This window comes from Typopeltis vanoorti, chromosome 12 (assembly GCF_054136105.1).
Source record: "Typopeltis vanoorti isolate ZY-2024b chromosome 12, IOZ_Tvanoo_1.0, whole genome shotgun sequence".
Classification (NCBI taxonomy): Eukaryota; Metazoa; Arthropoda; class Arachnida; order Uropygi; family Thelyphonidae; genus Typopeltis; species Typopeltis vanoorti.
The window spans coordinates 11,728,063-11,744,829 of NC_143560.1; the positions used below are offsets into that span (position 1 = coordinate 11,728,063).

Consider the following 16,767-nt stretch of genomic DNA (forward strand, 5'->3'; position numbering starts at 1 on the left):
CATCCTTGTTACCTTTATACAAATGTTAGGACTGGTCGAGTATGTATGCATGATTGGGAACAAATGTCTTTTTACTTGTTGTTGATCACTGTTATTAGTTTTGATATGCTTGTCGGCATGTTGCAAGTCACTTTTACAAGGTGTGGAAAGTTCATCCCGTCCTTTCTTTTATTTGTAGGTCTGAAACGATGGCACCTGACGATATTTTTAGAATCTATGTTGCATTCTTCTGCTAATTTGATGATGTCTTCTTTTAGTGCTTTTCCATTTTTCTTTGGAAAGTGTTCAAAATAACGGCATTGAATTTTTTTGTTTTTGGCCTCCATCAAGTCATGCACCATTGATGTGATTAGGTCATGGAGTTCATTCACAGGGAAGGGTGAACTTGCATTACGCCGCTGATTGTCATTTAGTTTGAGCTTGGTTTCTAGTGCTCGTATTTTGGAGGAAAAAGTTTCGTTCATAGCACTGATGTGCTGTTTGAGGTTTTTGATTCGTATGCCTAAGTTCAGAGCTGTTTTACAGATGGGAGGCACAGCAAACAGAAAAAGGGCTGATTAAAGTCAAATGTCTTGTGTTGCAATTTGTCTATTTTTGTGCAGGAGGCATGTAATCAGTGTCAATAGAACTCGCACATTATACCTTTTTTTTTTATTGCTGAAATCAATTTTACAGCTGCAGTATACTTGTGGGATTGTTAGTAATCAACGGCGCTACGCTGGTGAGACACAGGGTGCTTGTTCATTGTTGGTTTTTGTTGCCGTCATCTTTGCTTCGCATAGTAGGCGCTTGCACAATGCTGATTTTTAGATCGAAAGATAACTGATTTAATAAACTATAAGTACTTACAGGCTGTGCAGAAGTAATCGGCTCCTTAGTACCCGCTGTTAAGATTTCTAATGTTTAATTTGAATGAGAAACAGTTGCAGTAGCGATAAAATGCTGGAGCAGTAGTTTAGAGTAGCTTACTCACTGATGCCTCCTGCTGGATATAATGATTCCAAGTCAGTGCCAGATGAAATGGCTGCGAGAAGGGAACTGACAAAGTTTCAAAGAGGCATTGTAATAAAATGCCACACTGCAGGCTTATCTGTTCTGCATATTAATGACAAATTGGGCCATCCCATGTCAACAATCAATGATACCATATTGAGTTGAATCACAGGGAGTCAAATGTAAATGCTATCCACATTGGACGACCCACCATGTTCACCAAACACGACCACAGGATGCTACGAAGGATAATATGTAAAAACTGCCATCCATCAGCTGACACACTGAATGCAGAGTTCAGACACTGAATGGAACATGCATCTGCACAAAAAAATTCAGAACCACGACTCATAACATGGGTTTCCATGGTAGGACAGTGTTAAATTGTGAATGAAACTATGTTGTGTAATTTATTTTTTTTTCATTCACATTTAACATTGCTTATTATATATTAATCATAATTTGTATAAGAATTATTTATTGTTCCTTAATTAAGGATTACTATTTAAATATTTATTCTAAATTTAACCTACTATTAATTTATTAAATAATAATATGTGTAGAAATTTATGATAACTAAAATATATATGTAAAGTAACAAAAAGTGTATTATAAATAATTGTATACGTAATGAAAGAGCTGATTAAGTAGCTCAAATATTCTGTTTATTCTTATTTGTAAAAATTTAACGTTATGTAATCACTTATGTAGTAGTAGAGCGTTGTATTACATTAGCGAAATGTTTGCGTTCATGCGTTGTCATGGAGACGCATGAAATAAACAAGCACGAGTCGAAGAGTGCGTGACCTTGGAACCAGAAAGGAGAAAAAAAAATAGGAATTTTAATGAGAGGAAAGGGAAGAGTTTTGCGGAGCCTGAAGGAAAGTAGAATATAAGCAAGGAAGTGAAAGAAGATTATAAATTCTTTAGGGCAGAAATTCAAGAGCATAGTATTTAGAAGTGAGCAAAAAACGTAGTGAATCTTATACTCAGCCGCAAGTGAAATCAGCTATGGTTATAGAGGAAAATTGATGTCGTAATCAGATAAATAAAGAACTGGACATTCAATGGAAAATTCTGATTAGTTCCAGTTAATCTAGGATTACGTCTTAATTCTATGTTGCCCTGAGAAGAATATAATGAACTTAACTAGTTGCAGAAAAGTAAACAAGGAAGGATATCAGTACCTTATTGCTGTTTTTTTTAGAGTAGTGAAGCGCGATTAACAGTAGTTCAGTTAAAGCGTTGGAGAATTTTATTTAATGTGTTCCGCTAGCTCAAATGAGTTAATTCATAAATGTGCTCGCAATAAATTGATGTATTGAAGATTGTATCTGGTAAGAGTAGTCATACATGTTCATTCATTCTAACATTAACTATAGCGTATCTTAGAAGTTCAAGGTCCGAAATAAGATTGCGTGGAATATTGTCTACCTTGATTAGTGCCTGCTGTGAATTTAAACATTAAGTACAGCTGATAGATGTGTGGAGACTGATTAAATAAGAAGCTTTGTTTTATTAACTTGAGTTAAGAAAATTTATAATTTTGAAGCAGTGAATTGTATGTTAAAGTTTAGAACATTGAATGGTAATGAGTGACTTAGCAAGATGTATTAAGTTATTTGTATTGTTCCATTTAAAAGTAGAATTCATGTATTTGCTATATATCATATATTAAATGTTTTATTTTGTTAGTCTAAATATTGTGTTTGCCTGAACTCCCTTTTATTGCACCGTTCATAAAAAAAAATCGAATCTTGCGGGTGCTCCAAGTAGAATAATAAATAATTCGGCCTAATGAGAAGACTGCTAACTTAATTAAGAATTGATCCTACTATTTTATATAGACTAATCTAAAAATAGGGTGGCGCAGTATAATTATAAATTTCTCTACTTTTGGATCGGTGATCAATTCGCAATTAGTTGTTTTATTTATAAGAGTGACTTGAAACAAGATGGTAAATTAGAACACAACATGAAAATAGAACATCACGACAACAGCAATATGCAAGTACCACATTACCCAAACCAACATGTGGCATCATCAGTGGTGCAAAGGGTGTGTACAATGAGACATGGAAGCTTGAAGTGCATATGAAATTTGTACGTGGCAATTTAATGGTATGGTCCTGTTTTTCCTGGTTTAGCCTTGCACCTCTGTTTGTGGTTGCATGAACAATGAATTCCGAGAGGTATCTGAACAATGCAATGTTTTCTACTTTGTGATATTTCTACAGAACTGACTATTCTCTTTCAGCAAGACAATGCACCATGTCATAAGGCTGCGGCTGTAACTGTGTGGTGTGTGAATGTGACCACACTTGACTGACCTCCACAGAGCCCTAATCTCAATCCTATTGAATATCTGCAGGATGAACTAGAGTGTCGGGTAAGGTCAAAGGATGTCTGCTCCAAAACAGTCCAGGATCTCATGACATCCTTACAGAAGAATGATCCAAAATTTCCATTGATCACTATCATATGCTTGTAGAAAGTGTCCTGTAGGACTGCTGCAGTCTTCACAGTGAAAGGAGGTCCAACATCTTATTAAGGTGGGCACCATGGATGTTTGTTCTTTGCACTAAGGTGTCTGTTGACTTCTTTCCAAGCAGTGTATATGGAAGCTGTTGGGACTACTGAAGTGTTTCTTTGAACACCAGTCAGATGAGAAAAATATTATCAGCATAACATAGCCTTGTTTTTTTTTTGGATTAGTGAGGTTTACAACAGTCATCTTTTCAAAAAAATTCCATATACATATTAGCTAGAAGAAGTGAAAATGATGAGTCCATCCATAACTAGTCTCTTTCTACTCATAGTGACTTCAAACTGAAAGGTGTTATCTAGCCTGGGTTTAAATAAGTTGCATTGTCTGGGAGAAATAGTTCTTCTAGCAGATTATTGTCTCATTGCATCTAAACTTACTAATATATCTGCAGGATCTAAAATGGTGTCCTTCATCTTGCTGATGAAATTTTTGAGTTAATTTATTTGCATTACTTAGCTAAGAAGTAGTAATTTTTCTTCTTCTTCCTTATCTTCCTATTGCATTAACCGAATATTCTAAAATATTCAGTTAATTCAATGTATTCCAAAGAGAAAAGTTTTTGAAGCAATATAAAAATTTAAGCACTGAAGATTTTTATTTTTATTCTTTCACGATATATCTTATAAGGAAATTTAACACTTTAAATACTTACCACATTGTGAACACATGGGTATTCTTTGGACAGATGAGCAAAAATAACAAAATGCTCTATTCTTCTGTTTCCTAGTGAATTAAAAGTTAATTTATAATCCATCATTAAGTAACTGTACTTTATAATCAATATAAGCATTAGTTTGCACTGATAAAAAAGCTACCTGTATTGATATGTTAGTAGTAATAGTAAATCTAACTGAACTGATAAGTATGCAATGCTAAGAAATATGGCTTAAGACTAAAAACCAAAATATGAAACCCTTATACACAAGAAGGTTTTATTACTAATGTATATAAATATTTTGATATGAAACTTGCACATCATTTTCAGCGTAACTGCCAATTTAAAAAAGCAGAATAACAACAAATTTCGCAACAAGCAAGATGTGTGCTAGAGTGATCTATTACAGCTAATACACACACACAAACCACTTACTGTTTACAATTAATAAGGATAAGTCTTCGCCAAATTTCTGCAAGAAAATAGAGGTATTTCAATTCAAGTTTGGGTTGTAACAGTACTTTTGAACTCTCTTTGAATAAGCATTGAAATTTAAAAACAATGGGTCCTTGATCATAAGCTTCACTTAACTATGCTAATTCTATGGTGAGCTAAACTAATCCAGAGACTTATAGAGTTTCTTAAAAGGAAGTAAGATTGATGTTTATATTTCTGAAGTCACTTCTGGATGAACTTCCTGTTTATACAAAGTATAAGAGAAGATAAACACAGGGATCCAAGTAAATAAACACCTGGGAGGGAAAGTGAAGACTATTTATATTTGCAATGTAAGATTGAGGACAGTTTACTGACACAGGAAAAAAAAGTAGACAATTGTTTTTTTTTTAAGATTTCTGAAATTGTTCTGAGATGTCAGCAAGGTAGAGGATTGGGACTTTATGTACAGAGTTGTAGTTCTTATGGATAGGTTTCATCATCATCAAATTCCTGCCATGTACCTTCAAGGGGGGTGTACAGGATATGACAGTACTACATGAAAAATTTACATCATTACTAACTTCCTATCTACAATTTTCCTCCAAATCAGTCTGTTACTTGTCAAGACTCCAACATTATCAGATCTTATATTTCTATCTTCTAAGGCACTTTGTACTGTATCAATCCACCTATATCTTGGTCTTCCTCTGGGTCGTTTTCCTGCCAACCTGGCAGAGAACACTTGTTTTGCTAATCTTTCCTCTCCCATTCTATTTAAGCGACCATACCACCTGAGATTAGCTCTGCTAACCCATTCCTGGATGCTGACAATGTCAAGTTCTTTCCCAATATCCTCGTTTTTAATATGATAGTGCCATTGATGCCATCTGTTCATGCCTATAATCTTTCTCAGGACTCATATCTATGGTCTCTAGTCTTTGGTGTCAAGTGTTTTACTTCTGCCCCAGCTCTCAGATCCATAAGTTGAACACAGTCTTGTATACAGCTAATTTAGTGTTCCGACTAATTTCTCTCTTATTCCATATGAATTTATTCAATTTACTTCCCACCATACCAGCTTTGCTGATTCTGTTGTCTATTTCTATATTTAGTTTACCATCTTCAGTAAAAATCGTGCCTAAGTAGCTGAAATGTTTTACTTGTTCCACAGGTTCTCCATTCACAACACAGTTGACATTTTCAATGATTCTGCCTATTTTCATTGTCTTTGTCTTTTTATTGCTGACCTTCATACCATATCTATTACAACAGCTATTCAATGTAGTCAGAGAATCTTGCAGACATGTAGCGGATTTATTTAGAAGTATAACATCATCCACATAAAGCAAAGAGCTGACATTAACATCTCCAATTTTGATATCAAGTTTAATACCACTTTCCTTCATAATGTGATCCATATAGATAATGAATAACAGACGGGATAATGTATATCCTTCTCTCACACCAGATTTAATATTAAACCATCTTCCTGCACTTCCTTCAGTTCTAACTGCTGACTTACAACTCAAATAAAGACTAAGTATTGCTTGATATAATGCCGCATTGACACCATATAACTGTAGCGTATTGAATAGCTTCTCTCTTGGCACTTTGTCATATGCCTTTCCCAGATCGACAAAACTTAAATACAGATCTTTGTTATATTCCCATGCTTTCTCGACTATTTGTCGTAAAGTGAAGATCTGATCCTGACAGCCTCTATTTGGCCTGAATCCAGCTTGTTCTTCACCAAGTTTTTCTTCCGCAATTCTTCTCAACCGTTTCTCAAGTATACTTGCATAGACCTTGCCAGGAACACTCAGTAGGGAAATACCTCTGTAATTCTCACATTCAGTTTTATTTCCCTTTTTATATATGGGTACTATGAGAGCTCTACTCCAATCATCACGAATTCGTCCCTCTGTCCAAGCTTTCTGAACTATGCAGCGCAGCCACTGTAAGACTCTTATACCACCATACTTCAGCATTTCTGGTCGAATATCATCTACTCCTGCTGGCTTTCCACATTTCAAGCCTTTGATGGCTTTTTCTACTTCAAGTATGGATATGTATTCCTGACTGCATGCCTGGTCAGTGTTTTTTACCACTGTGCTGTCATCACTGCTTGTTTCATTTAGCAGTTTTTCAAAATAATTACTCCATACTTCAAGGATATCTTTTTCTCCTGTTTTCATGTCACCTTTTCATCTCTAACTCCTTTTACAGCACTCTTTCTCCATTCCTAAGCTTCTTCAACAACCTCCAGAATATTTTGCCACCTTCTTGATATTTATTTTCTATATTCTTGCCAAAGTCCTCCCATGACTTTTGTTTAGCTAGTTTTACACACTGTTTAGCTTTCTTACATTTGTCTCTGTATTCTGTAAGAGTAAAAGCTGACTTATTTGACAGGAACTTTTGATATGCTTTCTTCTTTTCCTTCACTGCCTCTTTAACTTCCTGTGTTCACCAGGGAGTTCTGATTTTTTTATCCTTGCACACAACCTCATCACATGCCTCTCTGGCATAATCAATCAATGTTTTCTTCAGAGTTTGCCACTGAATCTCCAAGTTTTAATTCCTGTTCTCAAACTCTTTCATTTTCTTTTCAATGATCTTTCTGTATTGTAGTCTACAGTTCACATCTGAGAGCTGCTCAACTTTTATTCGCTTTAAAACGTTCTTACATGTTATTCTTTTCAATATGAAATTCAATTTTATCCTGCTCAAGACTAAATAGTGATCACTTCCAATTTCAAATCCTCTGAACACTCTGGTGTCCTGCACCAGGGAGAAAACATCACTATCAACAATAACTTAGTCAATGAGACTTTTCTTATTCCTAGCCTCTTCTCTCCATGTGAATTTGTGCACATTTTTATGTTGGAACATGGTGTTAGTAATAACCAGTCCATGTCCTGAGCAGAAATCCAACAGATATTTGCCATTATTATTAGCTTTGCTCTTTTCTCCAAATTTTCCCAAAATATTTTTGTATGTCTCACAATCATTTCCTACTCTGCTATTTAGATCCCCAACAAGGACCAACTTTTCATTTTTCATTGTGTCAGTTGCTTTTTCTAAAGCCTCAAAAAATTCCTCCATTTCTACCTTAGTAGAGCCCTCTGTGGGACCTTAGGCACAAATAAGTCTCATTGTCCAGTTCCCCATTCTCATATTTGCCCACATTACTCTACTTGAGACTGACTGCATTTCAAGAAGATTAGCCTCGTATTTTGTGTTGAATACGATGGCTACTCCTTCTTTTCCTTGATTGTCATTGCCTGAATATAACATTTTGTATTTATTGCTCAGAAAGATCTCACCAGTTTTTGTCTTTTTTGTTTCAATCACCCCTATTATGTCGATCTGGTACTTATCTAATTCCTCAGCTAGCTCCATTTCTTTGCCATTCAGGCTTCTTACGTTGATAGTACCGATCTGTAACTCTGGTGATGTTGAGTTGGGGTTTATTTTCAGATTTGTTCCAGTAGTTGACTTTTCGCTGTTCACCCTGGTTCCCTGGCGAAAACAACGGGGGCCTTGTTTAACCGGGCGACGCCCCAGCCGGCATGAAATTTTGTCATGTTGTACCATCATTCTATATTTCGGTTTAACCAATAAGAATACAATTTGGTCGGCTAAATTCCAAATTGTCAGCCCATCCTCGTCCGTTCAGTATCCAAGTAGATACCCAACAGGGTGCACCACGAGAAGGTGAGGATTGGACATTAGGTCAGAAGCCCTGGTCGGTTCTCTGCATTCCTTTAAAGGCTATGTGGAGGTCTCCTCTCAGTTATACAGCTTTGACCCTTAAGCACCCCAATTGTAAATTTACAGTGGAAGAAATTTAAACAGAAAAATACATTTTTAAAAGGTAAGTTTATGTAATTTAATATTATTTTACTTGTTATATTTATGATTTTTTTTTTGTTTTTTAAACTGAAATAATTTAATTTAGGATTTTTGAGATTAATTAATTAGTTGATTTTTAATAAAATATGCCAGTCAATTTTTTTTTATATATGAAATTGTGTTGAAAAGTATTAATTCTGAATACTTTTTTTTCTCTCAAGAACATAAGATCATTTCATTAAAATGTAAAATGAAAATTATGTATTTATAGTTTAATCTATAAATAATGTACTGCATCGATAAATAATTACATCAAAAATGCTAAAAGAATTTATTGATGTAATTATTTAATTAAATCAATAATTATAAAAATTTTTTGATGTATTTGTCTCCAAGCTTTGCACCGCACCCCCGGAAAAATTTTCTGCAAACGCATGGCCACGCATACTATCAAATTGACATGAAATTTGTAGCGCGTGTTGCATAACCCACATGACAGTACACCCAACCGAAATGGGCATACGAAGCCACTGATATATATATATATATATATATATATATATATATATATATATATATACAGTCATACCGCAAAGTTATGTGGTAGGTGTGACCAACAAAAAGGGCGTAAGTCGAATTCACGTAACTCAGGGTATAATTTTGCATATAATTTATATATACAAACATACAAAATATTAGTTAATTGGGATCAAAGGTTTACAAAAACACCTATATTTTTTAAGAAATATAATCATAATTGTAGTTTTTCATACATAAAAAAAAAAAGAAAGCTATTTCAATGTCAATGGTTTCATAAAATCTAATAGAATCGTCTGATGGCATAATGTCTTTTACTTGTCACACAAAATTTCTTCATAGCAAGCCAATGATTCTTTTATTTCTTGCCTTGTGGCTACAATTCGTTCCTTGTTAGAATCTATGTCCTTCAAAATCTGTAAACCTTTCTTTTATGACTGTTCTTACTGTGGATTATTCCTGTAGATCAACCTTCTTTGTTAGCTCACAAATTTTCATTCCGCCTTCAAAATCCTTAATAATGTTGAGTTTTGTTTCCAAAGTCAATGTTTTTCTTTTCTTGCTAGCTGTAGAAGAATCAGACTTGCTTCTTTTAGACGACATTATTATTTTTTATGTGATAAAATTTTTATTAAGAACATAACATTCAACAATCGCAAGGTTTGTAGACTATAAAAATCATGTATGAATGGAGACTGTGCGACACACGTCAGTGCTTGTTCACAGCATGTGCGACACTGCTGAATGCAGCTGGCACTGGAAAGATACAACTAGTGGTGAGACATGAAGCAGGACGGGATTACGTACATATAAGAAACTGTGTAACTATGGATTCACGTAAGTCGGGGTATGACTCTATATATAAAATATTCATGGTGCTTAAGGATCAAAGCTGCATAATTGAGAGGAGACTTCCACATAACCTTTAAAGGAATGAGGAGAACCAACCAGGGCTTCCGACCTGATGTCCAATCCTCACCCTCTCGTCGTTAGTATCCACCTGGATATTGAAAGAACAAGGATGGGCTGGCAATTTCAGATTTAGCCAACCAAATTGTATTCTTATTGGCTTAAACCAAAAAATACGAAATGATGGTACTACATGACAAAATTTCATGCAGGCTGTGGCGCCACCCAGTAAAACAGGGCCGCTGTTGTTTTTGCCAGGGAACCAGGGCGAACAGCAAAAAGTCAGCTACTGGAAAAATTCAAATCATAAAGCACACCCCAATTCGTCACCAGAGTTCAAAATTGGTACTATCAACATAACAAGCCTGAATGGCAAAGAAATGGAGTTAATTGAGGAATTAGATAAGTACCAGATCGACATAGTAGGGTTGATGAAACAAAAAAGACAAGATCTGGTGAGATTTTTCCGAGCAATAAATACAAAATGTTCTATTCAAGCAATGAGAATCAGGGAAAAGAAGGTGCAGCTATAGTATTGAACACAAAATATAAGGCTAATCTTCTTGAATGGCATGCAATATCAAGTAGAGTGATGTGGGCAAATATTGGAATGGGAACCAGACAATGAGACTTATTTGCGCCTATGGTCCCACAGAAGGTTCTACTAAGGTAGAAGTGGAGGAATTTTTTCGAGGTTTTAGAAATGCAACTGACACAATGAAAATGGAAAAGTTGGTCATTGTTGGGGATCTAAATAGCAGAGTAGAAAATGATTGTCAGACATACAAAAATATTTTGGGAAAATATGGAGAAAAGAGCAAAACTAATAATAATGGCCAATACCTGTTGGATTTCTGCTCGGGACATGGACTGGTTATTACTAACACCATGTTCCAACATAAAAATGTGCACAAATTCACATGGAGAGAAGAGGCAAGGAATAAGAAAAGTCTCATTGACTATGTTATTGTTGATAGTGATCTTTCCCACTGGTGCAGGACACTAGAGTGTACAGAGGATTTGAAATTGGAAGTGATCACTATTTAGTCTTGAGCAGGATAAAATTGAATTTCATATTGAAAAGAATGACATGTAAGAAAGTTTTAAAGTGAATAAAAGTTGAGCAGCTCTCAGATGTAAACTGTAGACTAAAATACACAAACATTATTCAAGAAAAAATGAAGGAGTTTAAGAACAGGAACAAAACCTTGGAGATTCAGTGGCAAACCCTGAAGAAAACAATTGACTGATTCAGCCAGAGAGGCATGTGGTGAGGTTGTCTACAAGGATAGAAAAGTCAGAACCCCATGGTGGACACAGGAAGTTAAAGAGGCAGTGAAGGAAAAGAAGAAAACATATCAAAAGTTCCTGGCAAATAAGTCAGCTTGTGTTCTTAGAGAATACAGAGACTAATGTAAGAAGCTAAACACTGCGTAAAACTAGCTAAGCAAAAGTCATGGGAAGACTTTGGTAAGAACAGAAAATAAATATCAAGAAGGTGGCAAAATATTCTGGAGGCTGTTGAAAAAAGCTCAGAAATGGAGTAAAGAGTGCTGTAAAAGGAATTAGAGTTGATAAAGGTGACATGAAAATTGATGAAAAAGATATCCTTCATGTATGGAGTAATTACTTTGAAAAATTACTAAAAGAAACAAGCAGTGATGATAGCACAGTAGTAAAAAATACTGAACAGACATGCAATCAGGAATACATATCAGTACTTGAAATAGAAAAAGCCATTAAAAGCCTGAAATGTGGATAAGCAGCAGGTGTAGATAATATTCAACCAGAAATGTTCAAGTATGTATGTATAAAAGTCTTACAGTGGCTGCACTGCACTGCATAGTTCAGAAGGCCTCAACAGAGGGACGAATTCTGGAATGTTGGAGTAGAGCTCTCATGCTATCCATATATAAAAAGGGAAATAAAACTGAATGTGAGAATTACAGAGGTATTTCCCTACTGAGTATTTATCTATTAAGATTTACTCAGTATACTTGAAAAACGGTTGAGAAGGATTGTGGAAGGGAAGCTTGGTGAAAAACAAGCTGGATTCAAGCCAAATAGAGGCTTTCAGGATCAAATATTCATGTTACGACAAATAGTTGAGAAATCATGGGAATATAATAAAGATCTGTAATTTAAGTTTTGTCGATCTGGAAAAGGCATATGACAGGGTGCCAAGAGAGAAGCTTTTCAAAGTATCAATGGAGCATTATATCGAGCAATACATAGTCTTTATTTGAGTTGAAAGTCAGCAGTCAGAAATGAAGGAAGTAAAGGAAGATGGTTTTATGTTAAATCTAGTGTAAGACAAGGATGTACATTATCCCCTCTGTTATTTATTATCTATATGGATCACATTATGAAGGAAAGTGGTATTAAACATTATATCAAAATTGGAGATGTTAATCTCAGCTCTTTACTCTATATAGATGATGTTATACTTCTAAATAAATCTCCTGCAAGATTCCATGACTAAATTGAATAACTCTTGTAATAGATTTGTTATGAAGGTCAGAATAACAAGACAAAGACAATGAAAATAGGCAGAAGCACTGAAAATATCAACCGCATTGTGAATGGAGAACCTATAGAACAAATAAAACATTTCAGCTGCTTACACGATTTTTAGTGAAGATGGTAAATTAAATATGGAAATAGACAACAGAATCAATAAAGCTGGTATGGTAGGAAGTCAACTGAATAAAATTATATGGAATAAGAGACAAATTAGTCAAAACACTAAATTAGCTATACACGAGACAGTGTTCAAACCAATTTTAACATATGGGTCTGAGAGCTGGGTTAGAAATAAAACACTTCACCATAGACCAGAGACCACAGATATGAGTCCTGAGAAAAATTAGGGGGGTGAACAGATGGCATCAGTGGCAATATCATATTAAAAACAAGGATATTAGGAAAGAATTTAATACAGGGTGTTTTTCAAAAAGAATGACCCAATTTCAAATAATTATATTTAATAATGAAAATGTGGTACAGTTACAAAATAAATTACCAAGTATGAAGTAAGGCTTAAAGTTTCACTGGCTGCAATTACAAATGCTCAATGTGTCCTCCACCTGCTGCACGGACAACATCAACCTTTGTAGGAAGGTGTTGTCCTCCATGTCCTCTAACAGATTAGCACAAAAATCTGTTTTTTTTTTTTTTTTTTTGTCACTTACACGAAGAGCTTGCACTAGTTGCAATCTGTATGGCTTCATAAGCAAATGTCATTGTAACACACGCCAAACAGTCACATGAGGGATGGTAAGTTCTCGGCTAGCACGACGAGTGGACTTGCACAGGCTTCGCTGAAAAGCCTCTCGAATTCATTGCACATTCCCCTCTCAGGTGCATGGTCGTCCAGGACTGTTTTCCTTACATAAACACCCTGTTTCTTGAAATTGTCAATACCAACGATGAATGTTTGTGGTTGCAGAGATATACAATTTTCAAATCGGGACATTCTTTTTGATACACCCTGTATTGTTAGCATCCAGAAATGCATTAGCAGAGCTAATCTCAGGTGGTATGGTCACCTAAATAGAATGGGAGAGAAAAGATTAGCAAAACAAGTGTTCTTTGCCAGGTTGGCAAGAAAAAAACCCAGAGAAAGACCAAGATATAGGTGGATTGATACAGTAAAAAGTGCCTTAGAAGATAGAAATATAAGATCTGATAATGTTGAAGTCTGGACAGGGAACAGATTGATTTGGAGGAAAATTGTAGATAGGAAGTTAGTAATGGTTTAAGTTTTTCATGCAAACTATCATATCCTGTACACCCCTTTAGGGTATACATATCAGGAATTTGATGATGATATATAATATTCATCCACACTTGATTTGCTTCCTCAGCCTTAAGTAGAAGGCTGGTTATATTCCACTAATTCGAGCCCTATCCAAGGGCCTACCTATGAGTTGTGAAAATACCTTCTGAATACGAATGCTGTGCTCAACAAAGCAGTCTTTTGTAGCTGCCCAGTTTATAATCCATCTAACTCGAGTGCTTCTAGATGTTTTTACAATGTTTTGGGGATGGCACCTAAACCACCCATTATTATTATGGGAACTTTTGTTTTCTCTTGCCAAATTCATTCAACTTCGACTTGCAACTCACGATACTTTGTAATTTTTTCAGTTCCTTTTTCATCAATTTGGCTATCTCCTGGTACCAATATTTCAATAAACTGAAAATTCTTGTTTTTACTTTTTTCAACCACTGTTATATTAGGCGTATTACATTCCAAGCTTTTGTCAGTCTGAATTTTGAAATCCCAGAGTATTTTAGCTTTTTCATTCTAAATAAATTTTTGGTCAACTTTAAACTTCAATAGTCTTTAGATATTTTAAACCCATACTTTTTACATAAATGCCAGTGAATTATGTTAGCGACATTATCATGCCTTTTACGATACTCATTATCCTTTCTTTAGTGTTGCACGGTGATCAGCATTCATTTTAGAAATTATGGACTTTACAACTGTGTTATAAAACGTTTTATAACATAATTGTAAAGTCCATAATTTCTAAAATGAAAAATTAATTTATGGTACTCAACTTGTGTGAGTTTGCTGTGATCTACTGTTTCTTCCTTTTCTTTGCACAATCTGCATTTACTGTCTTCTTGAATTTTTTGTATTTTTGGTCTTCATAACGTTGGTTTTAATAGTATTGCATTAAGGGATACTAAAGCAAGTGATGTGAAGTCATACCACCTTTACCACAAGTTGCCCTGAAAATGCTTCAGGTGCAAACTTTGTATCCAAGTGTATCCTTTATCCAAGTGTATGCTTATACTTGGATAAAGGATTTAACCAAGTATATAATTTCTTGGTATCTTTAATTTATAGTATAACCAAGTGGAAAAACTTTCAACAACTAAATAAATGAATACAATGGACCCAGAGATGGAAAAAAAAAAAAAAGATAGAAAGATATTGCTTCTATTTCATGCATTTAGTGAAGTAAGAGCAAAGTTTACACTATGAAATGGCAAGTTTCTTTTTTTACCCACAGTACATCAATGACAGTTATTATTGGAAACTTACTACATGCACAACTTAATTTATTTTAAATTAAATGGACTTTAATTTGTGAGGTCAATAGAAGTTTAGAAAAAAGATTTCTGGACCAAATGACCATACAACAGTTTGTGCTTAATGATTAAAATACTGCATATTTCATCACGGCCATATCTTCATATAATGTCCAAGAAAACGTGAAAAAAAAAAAGAAAAAATAAAGATGTAATCAATTTATATTGATTATAAATTTTTATTACAGTTGAAGAGAATAAACAAAAAATTAAAGAATAAATACAAAAAGAATCATGATAGAAAAAAATACAGTCCTATTTGAGGAAAAAATACTTTCTCAATTTGTATTTATTTTTCTTAGTTTGCATTTGATTTGTAGTCAGTATTATGTGCAAATATGACTGATATAAATCAATGAATCATCAGGCTTACTTTTTTTTTTTAAGTACAAACTGTCATTTGTTCATATTTGGTTAAGAAATATATGGTCTTCTTTTGGTTAAGAAATATATGGTCTTCTTTTATAAACTTTAATAAATTATACAAATTAAACTGCATTCAATTTGTGAAAGTAAATTAAGTTGCATAAATACAAGTTTCCAGAAATTACTGTCATTTGCGCAATATCGTGGAAACTTCCTATATTATAATGTAGAGTTTGGTTTGCTATTACCTTATCTACAAAAGGAAGAAACATGTTTTTTGCAGCTCAGTTTCCTTTGTGAGTGCATTTTTATTGCTGTTCTATATTAATTTTAAGAAGCTAATATAATATTAATAATAGTATTAATATTATATGACACCTCTGAGGAATACAAGGACTCATACTTCACAGTCCAAACTAGAGTATCTTTCTTTTGTATTGCTTCATTCCCCCCCCCCCTTCCACATTAACCATTTTGTTTTTATGTATGCATTATAAATTAATATATATTTTTTTTTAATGAAATTCATTATGTGACCAATGGCACTTGTACTGTGAAAATGAAACCACTTTAGAACACACTTGTGAATTGTGGAAAAACATCATTCTAGGGTCTGTAGTATGTGGAAAAATCCACTATCCAAAGATGCATATTCAGATAACATTATTAATACGGTGAACTCTGTTAAGTTATTTATGGATATCTTTCTTCTTTTTTTTTAATATGGGTTTGCCAATGATGCTATCTGTTCACCTTTTCCTTAGAACCACCATACCTTTGATCCACTGTTTTCTTTCTAACTCTGCTCTCTGATCCAAATACTAAAATTTGATATTATCCTCTTAAATAAATCTACTGCAAGTCTTCAAGAATTTTTGTGCAAATTAAATAAATATCATGACAAATTTGGTATAAAAATCAACAATAAAAAGACTAAACTAGATAATGGGCAGGAAAACTGAAAATAACTGCATTCAGCAGCAACTTGTAAAACAGGTCACACATTTTAACTATTAGGCACAATTTTTAGTAAAGATGAAAAATTAAATAAGGAGTAAAGTAATAAAGTATACAGGGCAGGTATAGTGGTAAGCCAGGTGAACAAATTTATATGGAACAGCAGAGAACTCAACCAAAAACAGACAAGTTATCAGAATATGTGGCAATATTCAAACCAATATTAACATGTGGACATGAGAGTTACATAAGAGATAAAACAGTTGTTCATAGACTGAGACTACAGATATGTGGGATGAGGTCAAGAAGCACATTAAAAGTGAAGGCATTAGACAAGAATTTGATATTATCAACATTCAAGAATATGTAAACTGAGCTATCTATGACAGTAGTCACTTCAAAC

General features: G+C 34.2%; 1 protein-coding gene across 2 annotated transcripts in view; it reads right to left on the reverse strand.

The window, feature by feature from the left end:
- The window catches only part of Noa36 (zinc finger protein 330 homolog Noa36), a 269,801-nt gene that overhangs the window by 225,795 nt on the left and 27,239 nt on the right, over positions 1-16,767 (reverse strand). For both annotated transcript variants that reach the window (XM_090401473.1, XM_090401474.1), the window contains exon 4: positions 4,194-4,264. In XM_090401473.1, the coding sequence (XP_090257599.1) occupies positions 4,194-4,264 (71 nt within the window). The remainder of the gene's footprint in view (positions 1-4,193; positions 4,265-16,767) is intronic.